The following is a 25,076-nucleotide window of genomic DNA, read 5'->3' on the forward strand; positions in this document are numbered from 1 at the left end:
CAGAAACCCCAGCTCTGTAATCCTCATCACCCCACCGTCTCCCCATGTTATAGCGCATAGGGAAGCAAATTCTGAGCCATCTTGATGCTTTTCTGACTGTGGACCAACCTATGGGCTTACCCCATTCTCCAGCAAAACAGAGTAACTTACACTCTTCTGCCTTGGAAAGCCTTTCTTCAAACTCATATTCTGGCCAAGAACAGGCAGGCTGCAGAGCACACATGGACACACAGTAAGACTAACAGAGAAGAGTAGACTGGTGATACCCGACTTCTGATAAATGAGATGAGACTCTGGACTGATCCTTACAGAGGATTCAGAAGGAGAAAAGCTTTAAAATGTCTCGCCTGGTATATCTGTTGTTCCTTATTAAGATGCAGTATGACTATCAGAGCCTGGAGCCTTCCAAAACCCTCACTTCCCATATGGAGCCTGTCATATCCATGTTTTTTATTCAGACACTCTAGGTCTGTACAACCTCAAGTGAAAAAAAAAAAAACCAAAAAAACCCAAAACCAAAACTATACAGAGCTCACATGAATGTACTTTATCAAGGTAGTGATTATCTGTCTCTCATAATGGAGCAAAAAGGGGAAAGGCAGGGTGACCTCCTCAACACCAGATGGTGAGCAAGTTATGAGTAGGAAGCAGAATCCAGGTCTGCCTCCTACTTCCTCACCTGATTAATTCTGTCACCTACATAGTAATAAAAAAACTTTACTCCCTCCATGTACTATAAAAAAAACCCAACCCAAACCTATCTACAAGCCCTTCTATATATGTTATATAAGACATGGAGAGACATGAAGGAAACACTCTTTTCCTCTGTAGCAGGATCCGTGTATTAATCTTCTACCTTTAAATATACACTAAAGCTATGTCCCAATTTGAAGTTCTACCATTCATAAACCATCCAAAGACATTTGAAATGCACAGAATCAGCATCAGCAATCATCCAGGAAAATGGAGGTGTCCAAATAATTGTAGAAGCCATGATGATGCCTTTATAACCTAAAAGAAAATTGTGCAAATATGAGACAGCTCACGAGATTCAGCACAATTCAGAAGCCATTGCCTGGCTTTGTCAATGAGATTGCATAGATACACTTTCTACTTTAAAAGTAATTCTGACAACTAACACTTTTCAGCTTAAGTAATGCTGGGACAGCAACTTTTTAATGTGCCTTTTAAAAACTGGAGCAGTACATTTGAACTGAGAGAAGCAGAATCTTTGCGTGACAAGAGTTAACAAAGCCCATGTAAAGGCTAAACTGCATACTGGAAGGCACCCAGTTATACAAAGTGAGAGAGTTCAGAAGTTGTGCTGATTTGTATTTGCATTCTGGTAGCACACATCAGCTGTACTGTACCTGAGATGAGAGCAGAATTTAGAGGTGGTCCTGCCCTGAGAAGCTCTACACTTAAACATAAAGGAATTGCCATCATCATCTATATTTCACCAAAATGGAACTGGGGCACGCAAAGTTTAACACAGCTGTCCATAGACAGAGATGATCTGAAGGAAAGCTGGGAGCTAAATTCTGACTTTCAGAATTTTGAGGCAGTAATTTCCTCACATGACTTTCTAATATCAGTAACTGGTGCATCTGAGCAACTACAGCAGAGGGATGGACGCTGCCAGACTCTGCGCAAGCCTTCAAGAGTTGACATATATGCTCATTTAACACAATGCTCAGTACACCTTTGAAAATCAGCAGATTTAAATAAAGCACTCAAAGGAGCCTTCAGGGCTAGAGTCCTGGCTATCTCAGATCAAAGAGGATTTCTGTCCTGAAACTCCTTCCTTAACTTTTTTTTACATCCAGATTACTCTAGATGCTATTACCGTAGCTAATCCATACTGAACGCCTGAGAAGTTTATTTGGTATCCATTAATCTTACTATCAAAAGTGAGCTGTTGCTAAAAACAAGTACCACAAAAGTGGTATCACTACAGTGAGCTCAAAGTGCACGGTTTTGAATTTACCTCTGCATTTTTCTCAAGCTTTTACTTGCAAAGAAAAACCATGAAAACAAAAAAAGAGTATTCAACTTCTAGGTATCTACAGTTGTCTAAACTGCACAGTGTATGGCCAGGGGAAGGCTCCGGGGGTCAAACCACTGCTCACAACCACTTCGTGGGAGGATTTAGGGAAGAAAGTGCCAGACTCTCCTCAGAGGTGCCTGGGGAGTGTCAAGAGGCTGTGGATGCAAGTGAGGACATGGGAAATCCTGATTAGATACATGGAAATACTTTTTTACCATACAGGTGGTCAAACACTGGGACGGGGGCCTTGAAAGGCTGCAGGATTTGCACCCTTGAGGACCTTCAAAACCTGACCAGAAAAGTCCCTGAGTAACCCAGTCCTCCTGGTCCTGCTTGGAGAAGGGGACCGGACTGGAGATCTCCAGAAGTCATTTCCAACCTGAATTATTCTGTGACCTCACTGCCAGAGACCATCCTAAGGAGCAGGTGTACACGCAAGTGTAGCTGTGTCCCACACCTGCTAACAGCCTTCAAGCTGGTTCAGCTTCCAGCAGTGCTGCCTTTGCAAGCCCTGCACAACCAGCTAGGCATCACCTGCTCTGTTTCACTTCGGACCTCCCGTATCACCAGAGAGGTGCCTGCTGCCCTGGGGGAGCCGCAGCCGCTACAGCTCCTGGGAGCAGGTGGCTGGCACAGCACCCTGACACATGAGGACGAATAAATCATGTAATTTTTCTGGCTGGCTGTCCCATTTTTTATTTTTTTTTTAAATCTCTCCACGCAACAGGCGTATTGTAAAGTCATAGCCAGCTAGCTATGGAGCTGGAGGTCTGGTTTTGCTAGGACTAATTATATTAAGCACTGGAATAGAGTAGCGTATGGTGTGTGTGAGGCAAGTCTCTGTCAAACAATTTGCAAATTATATACTGAAAGTGTTGTTCAAGATCCTGAACGTTACCCTACAGTGTTACTAATCCTTTATGCAGATATGTGCTGTTTAATTGCCAGTTGGGAACTATGATGACATGTTACATGACTAATTTTTCAAAATATAATTGTGCTATTCCCCCCACCCTCCTGCTTCTGCTTTTTCTGTCAATCTCCTTTCACTCTATTTTGTTGCTGTTTCTCTTGTCAGAACCACCTTCTTTGGTAGCAGGTGGAAAACTTTGAAAGTGGGAAGTACAGTGTTCAAATGTACTGCAGAGAATGGACTCGGAGAACTACGCTTTTGCAGGTCTCAAAACCAACCCTCTCTACTACAACTCTATGTAAGTCTGCTTTGAAAGCTGGTGTTTCCCAGGAATAATCAATCTCTAATTATAATTTCCCTGATGAGAAAAATAACCACTATTACACACCATGTTTAGGAGTAACATAGACAGTTGTTACGTATGTTTTCTGTGTGAGTGGTCTAGTTTCTATACTCACAGAAACAGTTTCAGGGGGCAACATTGATACAGACACATTCTAAAATATTAACCTCAAATTCCCTTATATCCAATAGCCATTTGATCCTAGAAACGAAACACAAGGAATTTTGACATAGGTCACGGAGCCTAAGGCTGACAGACAGCAGTTGCAATGTGTTTTTTTAAAACATGTAACATAATTACTTCCCCCAAAATACAAATGGCTCAGGATTTCCAAAGCACTGGAGATTCAGGCATTCAAAATGTAGTTCACAGTGGCCACTTCTTCACAGTACAACACTCTACAGCCTTTTTTTCCTCCCTCAGGACAATTTCCAAAAGCATTTTTGATCAGAAGTATGCACAGAGGCCTGGCTACCGGTGAGTTTGCAGGACTGGGACAAGTCATCATGAATTTCTTCCTTGCCTCTAACAGATATTAATTCATTTCTTATCTTGCCAGAGATTGAAGTGCTTTTGATAATTGCAACTACCTGAGATACAGAGAACACAAGAAGTTGCCTAGGTTACAAAGCCCTGCAAACACATCAGTGAGACAAAATTACAACTGTGACCACCACCCTTTAACATGGATTTCCTCTATCACACAAGCATTCAGGTTTCCATAATCCAGGCACTATTCTACAAGCCACTACACTGACCAGCCAGGAAAAAACATGAATACAAAGCAAATCTGTCAGCAGCAAATTGAAGACAATGCAAACCATGATGTCTTCATTACCCTATTAACCTCACATACAACCTCAGAGTGTGACAGATGATGGAAAATAGTATTTATTAATTAAATGAACAAACTCTTTCATTCACCACTAATTATCTCTTGGGAGCTTCATGAAAAGAGAAGGAAGCCTCTCTCAAGATGGGGCCCCGAGAAGCACCCCTCCGTATTCACACCAATGGACAGAAAGAGATGAAGCCTGAAAGAACCAGCATGGACATCTGACTTGCACATATTGCCAAGAAACATCACTTGCTGAATTATAACAAGCTTCACAGCACATTAAATTTCAAATCAAAATGATCAGGGCAGGCAGTATTACAGATCCAGAAACAAAGGCCACCTTATTACCTTACAAAGATGCTTCCCAAAGCAAAAGTGTTCAGCTGAAGATGCAAGACCATGGTCACAGAACAGCTCCTGAACCACAGGACTAACAAAACCGCTTCAGAAAATCATTAGCAACTCCCTATTGGCATCCAATAATCAAGAGACAGAAGTCAAACTGTAAAACCATACCATGCTCATTCCGAGAAACATATACGAGTTTTAAATATATTGGGGGGCTATGGAGAGAACAAAAGACATATTTGGTATGATTCTGAGGAAAGGTTTCAACTTCAGCTCCCATGTTTCAGGCAACTGAATTGTGATATCTCACAGGTTCCTTTTCAGATTTCCAATGTTGGTCCTCATCGTTTTCCAGTCAAAGTAAGTACGTACTTGTAAAGAATTTCCATTTTTACTACAGCAGCTTTCTGATGAAAACATTTTATCAAAGTAATTCCCAAGCACACTGTAAATCTAATAGTAATCTTAAAATGAACAGGCAGCTTTCTTTTGCTATGATCAAACAGAACTTTCAACCGGTTCACAACTTCTGCAACCAAAAGTGTTCTGGTTTTAGACAGCTTGTATTTAGGCACTATGTCAAAATTCGATCTTCATTTCTGAAGCTGTTTCTGCAAGAAATGAATGGAGATGAAACTCAAAACCAGCTTTAGGTCACAGATGGTTTTCCCCCTACGTTAACATGATTTTACTTGTGGATACAAAATAAATACAAGAATTGTCTATTAGCTCCCGAGCTAAAATGAACAAGACATTTGCCTGGACAGCTATAGTAAAAGACTCAGGTGTGATGTAGGACAGGAAAACCCATGAAACATACTTCCAGTACAGGTAACTCTGGCAGGCATTACCACTTATTTCATCATCCACAAGCGTAGGGTCACATTTTGAAAGCTGGGGGGGATGGAAGATGTAAGAAGAGTAATTAACTCTCTAGCAAGGCTCCAGCAGTGCTTATCTGGAGTAAAACTTCACAAAAACCTAGGTGCAGAAAAGGTATGTTACTACAAAAAAGTACAAGAAAGCCACATACTTAACTCTGCAAACAAATTTAGAAAACTTTGTCTTTGGCAGAAAGACAGGGCAATTGCTTTTTCCACCTTCCTTTTCCCCCAAGTCACAGAAGCAGTATGAGTTACTGCCTGATGAAATATCTAAATGTATGATCTCATAGATTCTTATTGAAGATACTAAGCAGTAAGTGCTTCACTATTTATTTCATGTGAGAGGTGGGTCTGAAGAATAAGAGCATAGAGGGACTTACTATTGACGTGATTAAGCTCTTCAAAAATGACAGATTAAATTCTCACTTTAACTTCTTTGTTAACACAAGAACCTTTTAAGAGGGTACTATTCCTGATTGCAGAGTGCATTAGCTACAGGAAAGACACATTTGTTATTGCCATTCACAGCTAGTGGCTACAAGTTTGGAGGATTTCCAATTTTACCACCAAGAAAAAAATTTAGTGCTAACCACAGCATTTATAATGCTCTAACGGTACCCACACATAACCGGAGGAAAAAAGCACTAAAGAGGCCCAGAGGGCCTCTGATCCATAGAAAGTGGGATAAAAATAATACAATTTGGCAAAAAAATCTGAATTATCTGTGGACTGCGGAAATAGTCCTTATATACAACTTATAATGACAGAAACAGAGGGACATACAATACAGATATAAATAGTCTTCTCTCCTTGTGAGAAGCATATGGGAGCTAAACATATGTGATGCTTAGGTGGAAGAAGACTCCTCCTTCACAACATAGACCTCCCTTCTTGATGCCCAGTTCCTCAAAGTCACAGCGGGCCCCACCAAACATAGTAAATCCAGAAACTTTAAGGTCACATTTCCCAATCAGAAAAAACAAAGAGCATGCACATAGCATGTCCCTTCAGGACTAGCAAAGTACAGGCCAGAAGCTGACTTCACTCTTGAAGGTGGCAACATCAGCGTTGGCTGGAGGAAGTGACTGATTTTTGTACTTCAAAGCTTGACAGTTCCACAAATACAGCAGGAGAAAACCTGAAGACTCAGCAAATGCTGAAACAAACATGTATCAGGCCAATTAGCAATCTTTCATTATTAATAATTAAAAAATATTCAATAGCATGTCTACATGAAAGTGCATTCTGCTCTGTTTAAAGGCTACGTTAAGAGTGTTAGCCACAGCATGACTTTTTGCTTTATTACATGCATTTTATGATGGGAAAAAAGTAATACGGCACAGTAAGACTTAACAAGTGAAATGTGATTTTCCCTGTTAAAAAAATAACTTCACATAATTGTCATTAGTAGAGACTAGAAAAAGAAATTCTAATGAAATGATATACAAAGATACTCTGACTTGACCCCAAAATCAAACATCTGATCTAGATGAGATGATGTGAAAAACCCTGCTTACACAAGTTTTTTCTATTCAAAATAAAAATCAGTAGTTTTTAAATTTCACTTTTCCAAGGGGACTTTCACAGGTACTAATTCAATGTTGTTTAAAATAAAAAATTTAACAGCTTTTTCAGATTAACCTGTTTTGAAAAACGTTTTTCAAACAACATTATGCTAAGAGGATTTTAGAAACCCAACCCAGAGGGGGAAAAAACATGAATCAGAAATCAACCTCTGTCGGGCAAGTAAACATAGAGTGGTCATGAAGAGGATAAGGAAAGGCTGATGCTCGCTGGAGCTGAGGAACATCCCAGCATGCTCCAAGGCCAGCAGATAGTTCAATGCTGCCGAATGAGCTTGGGAGGCAGACACAGTGGGGTCTGAAATGCCTGGGCAGAAAACGTCTCCTCCTGAATGTTACAGTTCAACCTGACTGAAAAGCTCCTGCTCTGAAGCACAGTCTTGCATTTCTGTTAATGTTAACAAAGAACAGAGCCAAAATGCTCTCACTTCTCAGAAAAGCAAAAAGAGCTAGACTGTGACCTTCTGCAGGGGATCAGAGAAACACCCTAAGGGTCACCCAAAAGCAGGCAGCAGCACCAGCTGGGGAGAAAAAGAGGATCAAGCATGGGATAATCAGAGGGGTTTATTAGATTCCAAAACTGCCTGGACATGTTGAATTTATTATAATCGTCAGTTCTAATGGTTGCCTCAGTTTACTTACAAGTCTTCTATAGGAGAGGTGTTGTCAGAAAGGCAAACCTCATCCCCTCTGTCAACTAAGAGAACTCCATCACAACACACAGGAATGATCAACTTGCAAGCATGTGAAAATGTCAAATCATTGACAAGACAGAAAGAATCACTTTCTTCTCCAGGAAAAAAGCAGATTAAACATCTGATACATTTTAAATATAAGAATGGTAATACTACTGATACCAAGAATTAGTTGGAGTGGACTTGCTTTAGGCAGAATTGCTGTATTAATAAGGGATGCATAAATTTGACATTATACTGAAAAATGAAGAGAGGTACAAGCATTACTGAAGTCAACCACCCACGAGTCAGAATCACAGGCTGGTTTTTGACATGACAGAACTTTTCTTTTCCTGATTCTTGGAGGAAAATCTTGGCTTGCAATCCTTTACTACTTCACGTATTCGTAAATCTGAGCCCTCTAATTAGGTGTTGCCATCTCTTGTTCTCCCTTGTTCAACCACCACAAACCCTGACTGCCACCAACCCAACACAGGGGCTGTGATGGTCCACAGCCCTCCAAGTCTGCTCCTGCAACAGTAGTCAGTGACAGGGTGCAGAGCATATGAAGACCCAGTTAAAGAATTGATGCAAGAGAAATTCTCCCCTAAACTCTGCTTGATACTTAAGATTTCCTATCTCAGCTACTGTAAGGGGTGATGTTCTCACTTGCCACTTAGTGCCCACACTTGAAGAATCCTGTATATTTATTAGCTTTCAATTCGTCACCTTCACTGAAGGTCCCTCAGCTTTTGCAAAACTGAAATACTAAGTAAGTCCAATCAATAATTGGTATGCTGCTTATGTGGAAAAACTGTGTTATATTCTTTCATATTCCCCTCCTCCCAGTTCAGCAGTCCCAGTATTTTTGCACACTATTTACATAATATTTATTCCTACTAGGGAAAATGTTTGATAACTTCTCTTACTATGACTTGCCAAAGGTAGGTGGGGCCAAACAGAGGCAAGCATTTACATATCAACATTGAAAATAAAGCTGTGATATTCTGTCCTCATTCATTCCCTACAAGAATCCAAGTGCTTACTTTTCTGTGCTACTGCAACACACAAAGCAAAGGTTTTAAGCATGCTGACTGCAGCAAAACTTCTATAATAACAGTACATTAATAATACTTAGCACTTTACAGTCATAGCATTTAACTTTTTAACCACTGACCTCCAAAAGCTCAGCATCATTAAATCCATTCAGGGGAAACCTGAGACATGGAAACTTCTCCAAGGTCATTTGACAATCAGGTGGGCAGCTAAAACTGGAATCCAGAACTCCTAAAACACAGGTTAGTCCTCCAGGCACTTAGCCACATGCTCACTTCTGAGGCTACTTAAAGCTAGAAAAGATTGTCTAATTAGCATTTGTATTTAGCCGTTTTAATAGACCTCTCTTTCCTACTCTTCTCTTCAATTCCATTTTTAGATACTTAAAGCTGAGTGCAGCATTGCAGTCTGCTGTATGTTATGCAAGTACAGCTTTATTCTGTCTAGCAGAATTGAAATTCTTCACAGTGCATACTTCAGAAATAATTAAGACAGATCAGCATAGCAAAAACCCAGCAGAGATCAACCTGCCAAAGCAACCAGTTTGCACATTTCTCTCTCCTCCTCCAGCTAGGGAACAACTGAATAAACCAAAGACTGTTCCTGGCTCTTGTGCAAAATCCAAGCTATTGCCCTTGCTCTTCGTGGGTACTGTAAGCAAAAGGATATGGTGCCTGTGATCCACTGTGATGCTAAAGCATGGTAAGGAGAAGCAGATCAGAGACAGGATACAAACCAGAGAGATAGTGGGAGAAGGAGGAGGAAGAAAATAGGAATAGATCAGAAGGCATTTTTGGAAGGAATTGCATCTTCTGCAAGTACATACAGCTGAAGAAAATAATTTTCACTGCTATTTACCTAAAATCAGTAAATCCCTTAAGTACAATCATTCAGGGGACTTTTTAAAAAGCAGTACAAGACCCATATGGGTCCAGTGAAGACAACATGCACAGGGCAGAGCTAAAACTATCTTTTCTGCTATACCACACAGCAAGTAAATATTCCTATACAATTCTATCTCAGAAGGAAAAACACATTTCCTAGCATTTACATGACACAGTCACAGCTTCCAAATTCTGTACAAGTTCTCTCTAATGTCAGACAAGGACCTCAACAGCAGACATACGCAACTCTCACAAAAGTATACTCAAAGCTCCAAGCTGCGGCAGACTACCTAAAGGATATTTCAGCTTCCTTTTACCAGATGGTTTAGCCTGCTTGAAAGCAAAACAAGATGGCTAAGCACCATTATATCTTCATTAGCTTTCCACAACTAAGTCCCGAAACCAACTGCTTTGTTACAGCTGAATACATCAACAAACAAATACAAGGCTCAGTTACTAACTAGGAGTACTTCTTTTTCTCAAGTACCATCCCAAGGTTTTGTGAAATTTTGGGTGAGTTTTTTTTCCCCTGTAGAGACTGTGAAAAGTTTTACACTAAAACTTGCTCAGCTAAGCAGAAGAGATGTATCCTTTGGCAGGCTAAAATCACATCTACCATCAACTTTACCATGCTTCCACATAACTACGCTCTGTTCTGCTGACATTAAAGCACATAGCAGTGAATGTGCCCTCCAAAGAAAACCATCCAAAATATAAAGATTTTATTTTGGACTGTTCCTGGGGCTGGCAAAACTTCAGACTATTTGATGGGTGTTCTGTCTGCCCACTGAGCCTAGATTTTTATTTTCTGTTGCAATTTTCCTGTTATCAGAGGCACTGTTCCATTTTTACATTAGTGTTAATCCCAATCCATGCTAGTCAGAGACAAATGTACTGGGCACTGCAGGTAGACTAGACCTTAATAATTTTTCCTCAAGTCTCACTGTAATGTACATTAAAAGAAAATCTTAATGCATATCTAATTAATCTAATTCTAATTAATTTTCAAGTTCCAGTAAGACAATTATAGTTGCAACTGATGCAAATTATTAAGAGTCTAGTTAGAACCCCACCCTTCAACTGGGCATCACAATAAACTCAAAAGAAAATGTAAAGAACATTCAAAAATAACTCTGGATTAAGAGTCTATGAAGATATTCTCTTGCTTTCGTTTTTTTAAAGCAGCAGTCAAATTGAGAGTATGAAAACCAAGAAGAATAGCAGTCCTCTTAAACATTCAAATAAATCCGTGCTGCAAAGAACAAGTGTGACAATTCTTGGGACCCATTTTGAGCCACTCAGAACACTAATTTGACTGCATGAAGTCTGAGTGTACACAGCACTGCTGTTTTTTTTCATTAGTTTACATCATTAAGGAGAAAAGGAGAAGTGCCTGTGTCTCTGTCTGTTAGTAACTGTCATTCGCAAAGAACCATCAAGAAAGCAGCTCGTATGAAGCAGAATAATTGCTTCCTGCAGACCAGGTGATGCACCCTTACTCACAGTCTGGCTCAAGGGAGCTAAGCAAGAGGCCACTAGGCAATGAACTCTCATCATCTGAGCAAGGGTTTTGAGAACAAGTGAGAGAATCACACAGCAGATGGATGTGAAGGCATGAAAGGATTCTGTGTCCATGCTCCCACTCACAACAGAGACAGAAATCTTTTGATATGCAGATGGTGAGACCAGAAGAAGGGAACCAGGAACACAGGGGGATTCATGCACGATAGTCATGAAAAGCTGAGGTGGACAGCCAGATGTTTGTGTTCCTTATTTTGGATGGGACTTTATATACCCTTCCTACAGTCCAGAAGTAAAATGTGATTGGTTTAGAAAACCTGCAAAAATATGCATTTTAATGGCTTACACTAATTTTTTTTTTAGTACAAGTGGTAAACCGGAAAGCAGAGTATCAATAGCAGGGTGTTCCGGGATATGGCTCCTCAAGGATTGGAAAAGAAAAGTGGTCTCAGACAAATAGAAAGCATGCCCTATTTCTAAGAAGAGCAGGGAGCCCCTGTGTCTGACACCAAAAGTGTTAATCTAGAGGGCAAAGAAACTGTGGCTGGAGCCTACTTAGTCAAAAGGACTTAAGAGGTACAGACCTCAGCAAGCTGCCCAAACGCATTGTCTGATGGGTGTCGAACAAGGAGACATTGTATAAAGCTTTGTAAGAACCAGAAATGCACTATACACAGATTGGAAACTTGAAATTAATAACACAAAATTTTATCATAACATACTTAAAAACTAAGAACATACATATATGAGAGAAAACCCCCCCTAGAATGTTAATAATGGCATCTAGAGATAAATCTAAACCAAAATGCATTAGGAGAATGTGTGCTAAATCTGGAAAATTAGGAAATTGAAGGAAGGTTCTCCAGTTCCTCAAAAGATCTATAAAGACATTGCTGTAAAGACATTTCTGAGCACTGAGATTCTATACTGAGCTGAGTCTTCTAACTTTTAAAAGATGCATTGTAACAGGAGATGTGCTTTAAAGGAGTTCAAACACCAACATTTTCTTTGGCTTTATTGATGAGTTTGGAAGAAGCAGAGACTAACTTTTTGGCCCAATTGTCTACAGATGTTCTATGTTGCAAATGCTGACCTGCATATTTGCTCTCTGCTAAACGTTAATGTAGATCTCTGCCTTGGAAGATGAAAACCAGCTTCCACAGAACAGGTATCTCCACTAGAGCCATGCCTTGAAAGACTAACTCAACAGGTCAGATTTTCTTTAGATCACCTTGGTGCAGGGACCTACCAGGAGACTATTTACAACCTGCAAAATGTGATGTCACTTTTTTGGAGGAAGATAATCAGAAATAAGATAGTCTAAAGAAAAAGGTACAACTCCCAGAAGGGTTTTAAATCTGAACTCAAGGGATGTTTATACAATGTATTGCTCTCCAAAAAAATTTGGACCATTCCCAAATCATTGGTTCTGATTCCCACATCATACAGGATCTTTTCAGAATTTTCACATGTGCAGATAGACAAAACATATCTGCCAGATAATTCACCTAATTAGAGACTCAAGCTCTAATGTATAAGGTGAGCCATCTTTACAAACACAATTTATGCTGAGAATGCTTTATAGCCTTTCATACAGCAAGGAACTGCTTCTGACATCAGAGAACTGGTTGACATCTAAATACATACCAGAAATAAAACTCAGGATAATTTGAGCACTGCTGTAGAGCAGAGCTGAAGAGCACAAATGGATCATTATAGGAAGTCTGAACTACATATATTTGTAGTTTTCCAGTTTGTCTAAGCTCTTTCTGCACAGCAGAGAATTACAACATTAACTCTTTTAGACTTAAGCAAAAACATGGCGGGGGGGGGTGGGGGTGGGGTGGGGGGGTAACAACGTGAAAATGCAGTCCTCTGAGATATTTCTAGCTCATATCTATTGTGCAGTAGGATGTGCAGACAAGCAGCAGATAAACCAAGAACCACCTCCACTAGTTGTGCTATCTTATTACTGGGAAAAATAAAAAACATGAGAAGAGGAGCTGGGGAGGGGCAGGAGAGCACAGCCCATGCTCTGTCTGAGAGATAAGTCACTGGGAAAGTGACAGGAACTCACTCTGGTGTTTCCCCATGTTTTTACCTGGAAGAAATACTGACTGGTAGTTAAAAACAGAAACCACGCCACCCCCCCCCCCCCCCCTCTAAAACCAGAAGAAGTCCCCCACCAAACCAAAACACTTCAGCAGCCCCTGAGGAACGCCAACCCCTGCTTCCCCTACAGGGATTTGTAAGTCACACAGTCCACTGAATAAACCAGATCACAAAATGATTAGCAGCCGTGTCAGTTAATTTATTCACTGAAAAATAACTCAAACTGTGTCTCAGGTCTCATAAATAAAGAAAATGTTTATAACTGAGTTACAGGTGACTCTGAGGGTTGCACAGGATTGTGAGAAAAGCACTGACTTCAAGGGTCAGAAATAGCATTTTTGTAACACAGCTACAGGTTTTTGTTCTGAAATTAAATTATTCTGAGACTTTTTTGTGGAGTCAGCAAAAACTATTTTAAGTGCAGTTCATCAGCATCCACAAACCTGCTGCCTGTTCTGCTGCCCATATGGGTGAACTCAGGAGAAGTGGAAGAAAGAGGTGTAATATGAAACTGTCGAGTGACTACAGTAGAAACAAGCACTAGCTCCACAGCTCTCTGTGTTGCTGGAAAAGATACTCCTGTTGTTGTTCTGCCTCCTCACTAGGGCAAAGGGGGTGTGTTTTGGAAGGTAAAAGACAGAGAAGGAGCAGGTGCCCTGGAAAATACAACTTCCTTCAGGTTCAAAGGCTGGCATTTGGAAACACAGCATCATCTATCTAGGATCCCTATGATTTTAAGGTCCTGTGTCAAAGGGCGCACACTTCATTCACAAATACTATGTGAAAGCTTAAATTTCATATGGGTGTTGATGGGAAACACGTGGGAGCAATGAGTCTTTGGTGAGCACAGGAATATCGTACAGCATTGGAAAGGGACTTGGCTCTTGTTTTCATCCTGTGTTCTCCACTAAAGGGAAAGATGAATAAACAGCCATCTTTGTCACATTTGCTCAGCTGCTTTAGTCATCAATGTTCAAAATTTGGCTGCTTTTGGAACCTGGCCTGCAATGCAGACAATAAGGACTATCACAGTCACCATCCAAGGAATGGCCCCTTTGCTGCTGCTCTGTGTTTGCTTGAATTTGCTTTGTTTTTCTGGTGTTACATTTAAATGTGGTTCTGATAGCCTCAAAAGAGTGAGATAGTAAATCCCTGATACCCTCTGCAAATAGAAGCCTGGCAGCATATTCTTAACAGATGTTAAGAATTATAACAGGTTGCACCACTATCTTCTCTGGTTATTTGCCAAAGTAAGCCCAAAACATCCCCCCCAATAAGCTGGCATTTAGAAAAGCACTCCAAAACACAGTCACAGCTGGATGATCTATCACCAATATTCTTCCTTCCACTCCCCACTCATCAGTGGGATTTGCTGCAAAATGATTAACTGCCTTACCACCATCTGTGCTCAGGTTCTATTAGTAATCCAGGCATTTCAGGAGATCCCAGCCCTACTCTAGTTAAGTCCAATTACTGCTTGCTGATTCATCAGTCCAGCTAAGCAAGCCTGGAAAACGTGACAGGTAACCCAACACTCTCAGAACAAATTAATCTCCACAAAAAACAGGCATGTCACACCTCAGGAACCAATCACTCCCTACATAAACAGGTATTTCATGTCCTATCCCGCCAGTGTTAACTCCTGACAAATACAAGGAAAAGCTCAGGTCAGGCCACAGCTGCTTTACACAGGTTGCTGAATAATAGACCTTTACCTTGCTTGCTGGCAGACGCTGCAAATCCAAGCCTTCTCCTTCTTCTGATAAGAACTGCAGCTCTTACAGATGTTGTACTTGCAGTCTTGGCACTGTCGTTTGCTGTTGATAAGAAATGTGAAAGGGGAACAGCAGCGAATACAGCAGTGCTCATTGAACTTCTGCTGCTTGGAAAGGATGCTGCACTTGTTACCCTCTTCATCCAACTTCTGCTTCATTTCACTGGAATGAAAAGCAAAAGAACAAAAATATAAACAAAATTTCAATGGGAAATATCCCTTTTCCCTTTCTCCTCTTTCCACATCTTCATGTTACACTCTTCAAATAACTGTTGCAGGTGTGAAATAAATGTCAGAAATGTATATTCTAAATCCAGAATTGGGAAGCAAAACCTCCTATATTCCCTGGAGTCACTCATGGCTGATCCATTTAAATGCTCTGAGTCACGAGCCAGGGCAAACAATCTCCCTCCACTCAGCTGCAGCGAGACAACCCTCAGGAGAGCCAGGCCACTGCTCCAGATACTCCAGCTGTGCAAAGCCATAGCGTCATTTGAGAATTCAGGGCTCTTTCAAAACACTTTACAAATCAAAAAAATCAGCCTATGAAAGTCAAAAGGCTTGGTGCACAGTAATAAAAAATCCTACCAATCAACAGTTTTGACAACAAAAGTGCTAAGTTTGCTTTGTTCTGACCTATGGGGTCATATTATTCATAATAGCTCCAATTTGTCAAGGAAGGTTAATCACATACTTAATTTCAGAGAGATTTGGGTGCTTTACTAGTTTGAACCAATATTAAGGCAACTGCCAACTGTTTGCGAAAGTGTAAAAAAATTTCTATATTCCAGCAGAAAAGCTCATTTATTAAAAAAATAAAATAAATTGTGTGGGTGTGGGATTCAGTAATTTTCTATCTCCTGTTTTACAGTGCTTTTGATATTTTACAAACTAGGCAATATATTCCACGATAAGAGTAATAAAACTATCCAGAAGGAACAGTTGTGTAAATAGACAAGTCTTCAAACTCATCACACAGTTTCTGGTAGGTACAACTAGGATATACATTAAGAGAAAAAAAAAATCAGGGTTCCTGAAAAACATGTTAAATGAAAGCTTATAGAACAGAGTGCATGTACATATATTCATTCCTTCCATTTCTCTGAATTAGTGGTGGTTAGCTTACTATTTCCAGTTGCTGATGAGAACCACTTACAAAACTAGAGTAACACAAAAGTCTAAACAAAATTTAAAGGTACCACAAGAGGTAGACCAAGTTGCAGGAGGAGAGTCATGACATGCTGACATAGACTTAAATTAATGCTTAAGTATCTTGCTACAGGAAAAAAAGAACACAGTTCTTGCATATTTATTCCGGAACTCAACCAAGACCATCTATACACATCATTATGAGACAAGCCTGGAATGTTAAAAAGACTCGCATTACTGGGCTATACATCATCGTATTTGCCACTTCTGCCTCAGATTCATAACTCAAAATTAAAACAGCCTATTTTATCAAAGTCTGACAGGTCAATTCTAAACTTCAAGCCTAAAAGGCAATTAAGGCAGTGATCTAAAGCACAGAATTTTTGAACTTGCACATACATCATATTTAACCGTATTCCTGATACATAATTTTTATAAATTTAAAACTTCAAAACAATGTATGTTTCTGCTGTTTGTCCCCTGTACAAAGGTTTGGCTACCTTAGACCAGCTGCTCAAACCCAAGTGAATACTCTTTGGTGTTTCAAGTAAACAATCTTTATGATTTTGTCAGCAGTCCAAGACACTACAATCTTTGCTTCAGGCTGGACACCCCAGGCAGCTGATGCCGGCCCCTCCGTAAGATGAGAACAGCTAAGGAATCAAGGTCAGGAGGAGCAGTGAATAAAGGGATTTTTGTCCTCATGCAGCTCTATTATCTCCTAGAATTAGTAGCACTGGTAGTATCAGCCTGCACACTCAACATCGGCATGTTCAATGACATTTTGAACCTTCATTAGGGCACTTATGCATGATAGAAAGATAAACCACAGAGGCAAAGCACTACAATACTGCTATACAATACGGCACTGCAATAATGCTCGCACAATATAAAAACAGGCAGTTTTGTTCACAACAGAGCTAATAAAGCCTGATACCTAGAAAAAGCTGAGCATACACTGAAGCCTTTTCATCAGTACAGGCATTAATTACATCTCTCTCCTCTATCTGGCTGCCAACATTCATTACAGTGGTAGAACCTTAATATCATTAAGGCATCTGCCTCACTGTTAAATAGGACTAAAATTGGCCAACGGATTCAAAAAGTCAATAGGATAGGGTTGGACAGGCTGGCAAAGAGAGCGAATGACAGAAAAAGCCTCATTTCCACAGGAAACCAGGCAGAACAGAAAAGAAAGCAATGCACATCCCTCTGACGGCTGTAACAAATTAAGGCCCTCATGCACTATCTGCCAAAGGCTATTCTAGTTTCTATCAGGAGTCAAATGGCAAAAGCAACTGTCAACAGGACTTGTTAGTTGAGGCCAAAAGGCTACTCTCCACACTCTTTCCTTGGAAGTAAAATATGGGTTTCATATGAAGGCAAAGTGCTGCACAACACTGGTAGGCAACTCAATCTGCCTGGTTTGAGGACAATTACATAGTCAAAGGGGAAAGTAGGCTCTGGTTTACTCCCAGCAGTACTGAGAAAACTTCACTTGCACATGACTTCAGCTGGATCATTACTGTGAGCAGGATGATTAACGTGAGCTCCAATCTCAATACACTGAGAAAGTTTGTAGCACGGGAATTCAGGAGGTACAAGTCGGAGTTTGAGGCATCCCGAGTTTGAAAGTCTCAGCCTGTACCTTCAGGACGTTCAAACAGCTTGGTGCAAGAAGACTGTAACAATGGACTAAGGAAAGGAGAGCAGTTAACAACACTGACCCTCTCATGCAGTGAAACTTGCTTCCAAAAGGATGACAGCCACCTCTGCAGGAGATGACTTAGTTTCTAAGGGGCAGGTCAAACCACACAGACATTGCAAACATTCCCCCTTCCTCCCTCTGCAACACTGTTTCCCTCAACAAAACACAGATGAGGAGGATAGGACAGAGAAAAGAGGAAGAATGTGCATGCACTCATGTGCGCTTACTTCCCCCAGCATTAATTCCCCAAGGAGGGAACGTAATGTATTTATAGGTGTATATATATAATATGTGTGCAAATAAAAGAAGCAGCAAAAAAAGACTGCACAGAAAATTTCCCTTTTGGGGAAAGGATGGAAGAGTGGGAACCACAAATGACAGAATTTATTCACATCATTGAAGTCACAACTGACAACACTCAGCTATTACAGTTATGTATAACATAGTAATAATGATCTGCAGAGAAGAGAACTCCTGCTGTTTGAATGAATCTAATATTGGATTTAATTTTCTTTTTTGAGTGGCTGCATTTCACCGATTGCCTATAAATACAAAACCAGCAAAGAATACGCAATAGATACCCAACACATCTGTCACCAAGACTAATTCTGTCAAAGAACATTTTATTGAACTATAAGTTCCAAAATATACAGATGCATATTTAGATTTTTCCAGAGGATTGTATGAATTAATCTGCAACAGTTTGCATAATAAATATGTAATTAATTTCAGCCTATGTTTTGGGTGATAGACTCCTGGCACGTAATCCTACACAAAGTCAGGTTAGGAATACTTTCTAGTATGCTGCTTTGCATGTAGGCTTTGCTATCATATTCTGAGGGTGAACAGTTGTCTTCCCCTCTTCACCCGTTACAGTTTTGCTGCCCTTTTTTTTTTTTTTTTAATTTAAATAGCTTTCATTGTCATGGTTTATTTCTTTTTGGTGTCTAAGAGGATTTTTACTGAATTTGTGAGAAGTACAATATTCTGCTCTGTTGCTTCTTTTGTTTCTACAAATAACATTGCTTCAGACTTCTAAATGTAGGACAACACCTGGCAAACTGAAGCTACAGGATTGTTTTCCTTGCTTTTCACTGCCACTGATCTACACAGTGATTTGTCCAAAGTCACCAGCTTTTTACATGCTTCGGTTTAACTGCTGTACAATAGCAATAACAGTAAAAGTCATGATGGCAACAATAAACTTGTCTGATCTAAATATATAGATAAATATAAATACATACAAAACAGCTTTATAGCATCTTTCATTTAGTGACCATATAGTTCTATCCACTGCTGTATTATTGTAAGCAACATATTTACAACTAATATTCACAGCAAATGACCCTCAAACTTTTTTTTACCACAAGACCTGACAGCCTTATCTATATAAAGTTCTGTTTCAAGCCACTTGTACAGTATACAGCTAATTGAGTTCCTACTTATTAGCAAGTAGGCTAAGATGTACTCGGTGCAGGACTGTAATACTGAATGATCTGTTTGTGCTCTGGACAGGCCTGTTCTTGTGGGATTTAACAGGACTGAGGCATTTTCCCTGTGCAACTGCTATGGCCTCAGCTTCAAAAACAGGCTTGGCAGGTTCAAACATAATTCTTCAATGGTTTTTTTTTGAACAATGCCTTCTCCCCTGATAAATTTCTTTAAAACTATTGGTTATTGTATATAATTGCACCTCCCGAATCCAGAAATATGAGCTTGTTTGAGAAAAGCCTTTCTGCTTTTTTTCCAAATCTTCTGTTATAAAAGTTAGCACTTTTTTTTTTTTTTTTTAACTGGCAGTGTGATAAGGATGCTTGTTTCTCTAAGATACAGTCTGGTATTCACAAAGCTCAATGGCTGTAATTATTCTACATTTTAATCAGTGAAACAAATCCTAGACAGCCCTGTATGCTTCCTCCCCCAAGAGGCATTACTGTGATTACATACACAAGGGCTGGGGGCAGGTGAAGCTATAACCTCAAACTGTAAAGTCACAGTTATATACATGTTGGCAACTTGCCATAGTAAGATAATACTGTGAGGTTTAAAAAAAGCTGGAAAGAAGCCTATGATGTGCTTGAGAAACAGGTTAAAAAAAGGCATTGCTACATGTATAAGGCTAGGATGGTCAAACTCAAAGCCTCTCCATTGGGGGTGGCAGTGTAAGAGAATTCATAAAACAGCAGGACTGAAGGCCATGGTCAGCTATATTGTAACATAAAACTAAGAAATTACACCTATTTTCCATATAACAAGGAGAAGAGTTGCTGGTGGAAACCTGACAGTTGGCTTGACTCACCCAGTGGTTTAGGTAGCAGAGATACCATGCCTTTTTTTCTCCAACAGATCAGCAGTTGAAACGTTTGCCTGGGATGTGAAAGATTAATTTAGGTCTCTGCTCTATTTGAAGGAGACTTAACATCCTTACTACCACCAACTTAGACATTAGGTTGAATGGCCTTTATGGTAAGATTACCATAAAGTTATTCACAAATATTCACTGGAGCAAGACACATGCATAACCAAAGCAGCCAAGGCTCTCATGAGGCCAGGACACCTTGCTTTAGGCTTGCCTTAGGAAACATTTAGGCCTTCCACAGACAGCAGTACATCACCAGCAGTTAGCACACTCCTCTGGGAGGTGGCAGATGAGGTGAGGGTGTGTCCAGTGGGTTTTGTTCAAGAGTCCAGTTTTGGGAAGATTCTTCAATTCTGTGAAAGTAGCCTCACAGAGAGGCATTTATGGGAAAGCAATGGGACCACTACCACTGGCAGCAGGAGAGACAGTCCTCTGGAAAGGATAAAACACGTATTAGTCAGCAGCTACAATGCAGCATGCCAACCTCCAAGACAGAGTCTGTATAAGCAAGTCTGTCTGCCAGGCTCCCTGAAACCCAGGTCCTCTGCTTTTCTCTGAGGGAACGTCTCCAACTATCAGGTTGTAGCCAGCTTACTCTCACCTCACACCAGTCTCCATTTCAGACTGGCACCTGCCAGTTTAAAGGCAAAGTCCAGCTGGTGTGGTTCCCAATTACACTGTGGCTTTCCTGGGTGATGGACAAATACAATTTTTCCTACTGTTTGACCACCTTTTATCTTCCCCAGTAAAGAGTAGAGGTTAAATCTATTCTAGCTGCCTGCACAGGAACAGAGGAAAACAAAGGGACAACGTTCCTAGAAGTTACAAAAAAATCCCATTTCCTTCATATCACTGACTCCTGCTGAACAGAGAAGCAGCGCTTTGACCACAACTTATCAAAGACCATTAGAAACTTTCTCCTTCAGTACTACATATGAGCGCTTCTGTTTCCTGTCCTCTTAATTCAAATTACATCTATTTCATAAAATAAGCTACCTTTTATTCACTTGGCATTGGAGCCTTTTGTCCTTCAAAGACTAGTGAGCAGGCAGCAGACAGCAGGCTTTTCTTAGGGGAGCAGTGTTCTGCTCAGCAGTGTAACTGGTCTCTGCATTTGCATTATCTCACCTCTCAAACTAGATTCAGAGCGGTCCATGAAGATCACCAATTTAATCTTAAAACTGACTTTAATCTTAGTTTGACCACTGTTAAGAGCCTTAAAACATTTCTTCCCGCCAGAGTTCCCACCAGAACTTCAGGCACTCTTCTGCCCAGGCACCCTTCATACTCACCTACACATGCAAGCTCCTGGGACATGTCGCTGAGCACGAGATCTGGGTTTCTACATAGTCTGGGGAGCAGGTGAACAAGTTATGATGTGCCTGCTTCCAGCCTTTCAGAGAAGCCATTTTTATCAGCCCCAGCTTGTGTTTTTCCACTCCCACAGTCAGTCCAAGACTGGTCTGTTGGTATGGGAGTTTCCTTGGGATACAAAGATCAGCTGAAAATACGAAGTTCCACCAATGCCCTCTAAGCTACAATGTTGGAGGACAAAGGGCTTTTCCTATTTAGAGGCTAAAGTGTACACAGTATCCCTGTCTCCGCTCTTCTTAGACCTGCCAGATACGCACCAGACTCTGGAGTGGGGGTAAAGCTCCTTTAATCTCTGCAGAACCTGACAGTCTCTTACTCCTTAGCTACTAGCACAATGAGGAGTCACAGGGTGACTGTGACAGAAATTTTTCTCCCATTCACGTTTTCAATTTGATGTTCAAGTTCTCAGATTGTGATTGCTAGAAGTGATTCCCACCTCTGCCCTTTCTTCCTCTCTCTTTCTCCTGATCCCCCCAACCCTCAGAAGCAGACCAACCAGCTTAGTGCAATGCTGCTAAACTTAGGGAAAACACTCACTGGAAGGTTTACAGCCCCTCTCCGATCCCTGCCCAGGAGTTAACTAGTCAGAACTGCCAAGGAGAGCTGCTCAGCATTTTATCCTTTCCATGCTCTCTATGCCACAAAGTGTGGCACAGTGCAATAGTGATGAAGCTATATGCTGACAGAGTCATATATCCTTTTCCCCTGCTATATACAGTAAGAACCAAATTCTCCCAGCAGTCATATACCTCCATCATTATTTACTCTCTAAGGGTTCAGTGCTCATTTCTTTTAGCTGCCTCTTCTACTCAGGCAGTTTATTCTTCACCATCAGGATGGGCATCTAACACAACTCTAGTCCCAGGCAGTGCTACACCATCACCACACACACCTTTTGTTTCTCTTAAGTCTTTGCTAAATTGTCTCTGGTGAAACTCTACTTGCTCTCTTTTAAAAAAGTGGAGCACAGGATAGTATTATATCCCTTTGCAGCAAATGTCAAGTTAATTCATTATCTTAAAATGATATGCTGTTTTCTAAGCTCCTATCAACACAGGCACACTTGTGCCTCGTGCTATATTTAACACTTAGTGCATCTATTAGTATTCTACACATTGCTGGTGCTGTCTAAAAGCCATGCTAGTACACATGCAAACACACCACTTGCAGTTGGGGAGCCTTTGAGGAACACGTATCACTTTAATCTGTGCAGAGAGATATCGATCCAGCAGCAGTAGTTGACTTTCAGGGAGGATTAGACAGCAGGAAGTGCACCATAAATGGGAAAGAAAAAGTAACATCAGAACCAACCCAAAACAAAACACGAAGTCTTTGGGGGGAGACAGGGGGATGGGACACCTCAGCATTCAAGCACTAAGAGGCTCCTAAATAGTTATGAGTAAGTCACCTGTATCAAAAATCAGGAAGATGAATATTGCACAGTCCAATTACTCCGACTGCAGTTGCATTCTTTTATCTAAGACCTATCAACTCTTAAGGGTTTTTTCTCTTCAGCTTTTCATTTCTATAAAATTAGTAGTTATTCCTACCAAATCTCACTTTTTTATTTTTCTTTCCTTCTTTTTTCAAGAGCAGAAGCAAACACTGATGGTGCTGCATATATACTAACTGATGATCTTGTCCCATTAAATTCTTTACAGCTTTTGTCAAAGTCTTGCCCTCTTGTCGCTTAACTCAAAAGGCCTAAAATGACATCCTGTTGCCCTGAAAAATCAATGCTAAGGATTCGGTAACTACTGTGCATTCAGACCGAACACTACGTCCACAGCACACAACATGGCTACCAAAACAGTATGAACCCTGTCAAGGAAACAGTAACAGAAGCAGACACATGAAAGGTGAGCTGACTGGCATGCAACTTCAGTGCCATCAGAGGTCTCATAGGATAGCAAAGTATTTAGGAGCTTAGGATAACTTACTTTTATGCTTAGTTAAGTGAGGTATAAGAATAAACCCCTATTTCTGTATTTTTTAAACAAGCCTTTGCAACAACAATGTGGAGACTAAATGGACTCCCTATTAGCCTACTGACATACCCCATCTGCCTCAACTGATGTTCCTTGAAACTGAATAAATTAGCACTAAAAGACAGATGTATATGCTACCTTTACAAAATACAGTTATCTTTCTACAACCTGAGACAGCACTATAAAAAAACCCAACTAGTTACTGGCATAAAAAAGTATCACAGATTCTGGGAACTATCTCTTTCTAAAAAAAATAAGAAATCCAGCACAATGGAAACACTGTTGTTGGGTTTTGATTTTCTAATACATTTGCAAACACTTCTGATGATGCAAAAAGAATTGCATTGACACCTTCATATTTCTTATTAAATATCATAAGATAAATGTTGTGAAGGCCAACCTGTGGAAGCTTTGTGATAATCACAGTTGAACTAGTTAAACTGCTGATAGAACCAGAAAAATGCCAACCTACTCAATGCTTACCTTTGTCTAAAAAATGCGTATCAGACACTGTGTTTATTAGAGAGAGACCAGATTCAGTCAGCACCAAGGTAAGTTGTGGTTCGCTTGCCCCAGACCACTACCTTGCTTGTCATACCAGGCTCTATCCTAATCTGTTAACAATTTCACGCTCAGGTGAAGCCGTTTCACAAAATGAATGATTGCTGCTGCATTACTCTATAGACACTGTGCTAGTGGCTCTTAAGGGAAGTTTCCTTTTCTCTTGCTGGCACAAGTACTGTCAATCAGTGTCTATCATCAGTTGGAACTGATGATACAGAGCGTAGATAAATGAAATAAACAATATACTGGTATTATTTTAAATTCCTTCTTCTCACTTTGTAAACCCATAAATTGTCAAGAGACATTGTATTTAACCCCATTTTCTTTTGTCATGTTGGATATCACAGGAGCACAGACTGTGTACTGCATTTAACTGATAGGCTTTCAAATCTTCTGCGGGCAAGTGGAGCAGCAAGGGAGAAGCAGGTCTTGAATTACCGAGCAGATATTCTGGGGAGCTCTGGGGACATCAGAAATCTCCATGTAAAAGTTGAAATTATCTCTTCCAAGAAGTAGTGCTGCAAGTACAGACTCCTTTGCCCTCCCATTCTAATACTGCCACATGCAACACATGAAAATAAATCCGGGTTTTAAGATACCTTTTTTCCTCACTCTTCTTTCTCATCTGCCCTCCTATGTCAGTTAGAGACTGCTCTGCAGCCAGGTAGGCTGTTCTGAGGCTAAATACTTCACCAGTACTAGGGACAAGCACTTCTGATGTAGGTGCAGGACCCTCTGGGTAAATCCTGGGTTTAACTGATCCATTGAGAAGGGCCATGTTGGACATCAACTGCAAGTGATGATAAGCTAAAAAGTTTTCTTCCTTTCTCATTATTTGTGCTGGGTTTGCATGTATGGTGGGGGTTTTTAGTAGGGGGGGAGGGGGCTATAGTGGTGGCTCCCTGTGAGAAACTTCTCAAAGCTCCCCTGGCTCCAAGTCGGACCCACCTTTGCACC

At 40.5% G+C, this 25,076-nt stretch overlaps 1 protein-coding gene across 3 annotated transcripts in view; it reads right to left on the reverse strand.

Annotated features, from left to right (window-relative positions):
• The window catches only part of MYRIP (myosin VIIA and Rab interacting protein), a 237,573-nt gene that overhangs the window by 109,373 nt on the left and 103,124 nt on the right, over window positions 1–25,076 (reverse strand). For all 3 annotated transcript variants that reach the window (XM_074840967.1, XM_074840974.1, XM_074840956.1), the window contains exon 3: window positions 14,919–15,140. In XM_074840967.1, the coding sequence (XP_074697068.1) occupies window positions 14,919–15,140 (222 nt within the window). The remainder of the gene's footprint in view (window positions 1–14,918; window positions 15,141–25,076) is intronic.

Source organism: Strix aluco, chromosome 1, assembly GCF_031877795.1.
Source record: "Strix aluco isolate bStrAlu1 chromosome 1, bStrAlu1.hap1, whole genome shotgun sequence".
Lineage (NCBI taxonomy): Eukaryota > Metazoa > Chordata > Aves > Strigiformes > Strigidae > Strix > Strix aluco.